Here is a 2,440-nt window from a genome sequence, read left to right as displayed (position 1 = left end):
TAAGTTGTACTTGTGCATAATTTACTTGTAATATGAAATTTTAAGTAATATGCATCAATGTATAATACTTCATGCATAAAAAATAGTTTTTAGCAGTTTTTGTCAAATGCTTTATAATATAGTATATATATATATATATATATACACACACGATGGTAGTAAAATAATTTCGTATTTTTGGTCCCATTTGTTTTGTTGTTTCAATGGAATAATTTAAATGTTGAATACGGTATCAAATATTGAAGAACGTATTTTTAATTAATTTTGTCCCGTGAATCAAATAGGCTCTTAATGATATTTAGGTACAAATTAAATAATGCAAAACAGAAGAAGTTTATACGTATTTATGATAATATTAATATTAAATAATCTCAGATTCAAATACAAGTAGGAATAAAAAAAATTCTTATGGCCACGGATGTTCAAATGTGTTGACTCCAGACTATCTACAAAACAGGTGGTCACCATGCAATTAAACGACTTGTATAACAGATTAGATATCCAAGTTAATAAAAAAAATATTAATATTCAAAATCCAATCAAACTTTTTGGGGTCAACTGCAATGCTAACCTCCTATTAATATTCAATGATATTCAATTTACTACATAATACCTAATCTTTATATTATAATATAATATACCATAATTATATTATTATTTAAATACGATCTTTTGTTTCTATATATGAAGCTATTGATGTCGAAACGACCTCGTTTTATGCTTGTGAGAGTGGGCACCATGACGTATACAAATTTAGTATCGTCCTCATCCGTACACCTCTCTCCCTCCCTTCCTTTAAATTTCACTACAATCTCTCCACTTTGTTCTCATTCAACACAAAAAAAAACTCAAAATTACACCTTCATCTCTCTCTCTCTCTCTCTAACAAAAACACATAATCTGGTTGTGTTGAACCTTCAGATTTTGTGTATTGCAGGCATACTTATATATATATATATATATATATATATAGATACAGAGATCTATATGTATATGTATAGATGACCATGATGATTGATAGTGACCATGCAGGCATGATGAAGGTAGAGTTTTCGAAGCCAAAAAGAAAGCATTTTGGAAGAAATAACAGCAATTACTCAAAGGAGGAAGAAGAAGAAGGAGGAGGAGTTGTGATGCATAATAAAGTTGTGGATTTGAGTGGAAAGTGTTTGGAGAGTCTTCCTCTAACTTCTAATCTCAATTTGGGGGTCATTTACAAGTTGGACATCTCCAACAACAATCTCCAGGTATCCTCTTTCATTTCTCATTTTTGCTTTCCTTTTCCCATTTCCTTTTTCTTATTAATTACTTGTTTATATATACATACACTTTTTCTGTAACTATATATATATATATATAGGTGGAGGTTCAAACGAGAACCCCTGTGATTTACGAGAATGCAAGAACAATCCAATAACCTCAATTTTTTTTTAATTAATAAATTAACTTATACTATATATAAATAATTTAATAAGGGTAGTAACGTAATTAAGTAATTTTTATAATTTTTATTTTATTTCAATTTCATAATTATCCCTTTTGTTGACCACGTCTCCACGTTTTCCTCAGGTTAGTTTTCTTATCTAACCTTCTTCTCCAGATCGTTCATCCTTCTTCTCCTGATCGTTCATGATAGTCGACTTTCTTAATACCTTTTCTTCATATCGTTAGTATCCATATTTTTGTCGATCTAGAATGGACGACTTGAAACCCATATCACATGATTATCACACTCATATCACATGATTATCACACCCATATCACATGATTATCACATAATATCACACAAAATCGTTTTCATTGTGATAAATGTGTGATTGTCTAATCCTAACCTATCGAAACCATCCGAAATCGTTGTGATAATGTCTAACCTAACCCATTGAAACCATGATCAAGTCGAGTGATATTGATATCACATGATTATCACACACATATCACATGATTATCACACCCATATCACACAAAATCGTTTTCGTTGTGATAAATGTGTGATTATCTAATCCTAACCTATCGAAACCATCCGAAATCGTTGTGATAATGTCTAACCTAACCCATTGAAACCATAATCAAGTCGAGTGATATTGATATCATATGATTATCACACTCATATCACATGATTATCACATTCATATCACACAAAATCGTTTAATTGATTTCGTCAGTAATTCGTTGTGATAAATGTGTGATAAACTAATTAGATAAGACGTTATGACTTCTTTGTTGATCTCCTTGAATTCTTAACCGATATATAAGATAAGGATAATCAATATTAATCATGTGATCGTGTTAAAAGATTTTATGATATCATTTTCATTATTACCCTTTTAATTTTAATTTTTTTTGAATCTTTTTAAATTTCAATTTTAATTTTAAAAATCTAATAATTTTATTTTTTTATCACAATATGAGGTTAATAGGTTGTTTTCGCGTTCTCGTAAAT

General features: G+C 29.3%; 1 protein-coding gene across 1 annotated transcript in view; it reads left to right on the top strand.

Annotated features, from left to right (window-relative positions):
• The first annotated feature begins 877 nt into the window (after window positions 1–877).
• Window positions 878–2,440, top strand: part of LOC112502699 (plant intracellular Ras-group-related LRR protein 6-like) — a 4,104-nt gene continuing 2,541 nt past the window's right edge. The window contains exon 1 of the mRNA XM_025106680.1: window positions 878–1,247. Within this exon, the coding sequence (XP_024962448.1) occupies window positions 1,002–1,247 (246 nt within the window). The 5' untranslated portion in view covers window positions 878–1,001. The remainder of the gene's footprint in view (window positions 1,248–2,440) is intronic.

Source organism: Cynara cardunculus, unplaced genomic scaffold (genome assembly GCF_001531365.2).
Source record: "Cynara cardunculus var. scolymus isolate 2C unplaced genomic scaffold, CcrdV1 Un_Scaffold_1793, whole genome shotgun sequence".
NCBI lineage: Eukaryota > Viridiplantae > Streptophyta > Magnoliopsida > Asterales > Asteraceae > Cynara > Cynara cardunculus.
Note: the sequence above shows the minus strand (reverse complement) of the source record. Positions and strands in the feature narration are given on the sequence as shown.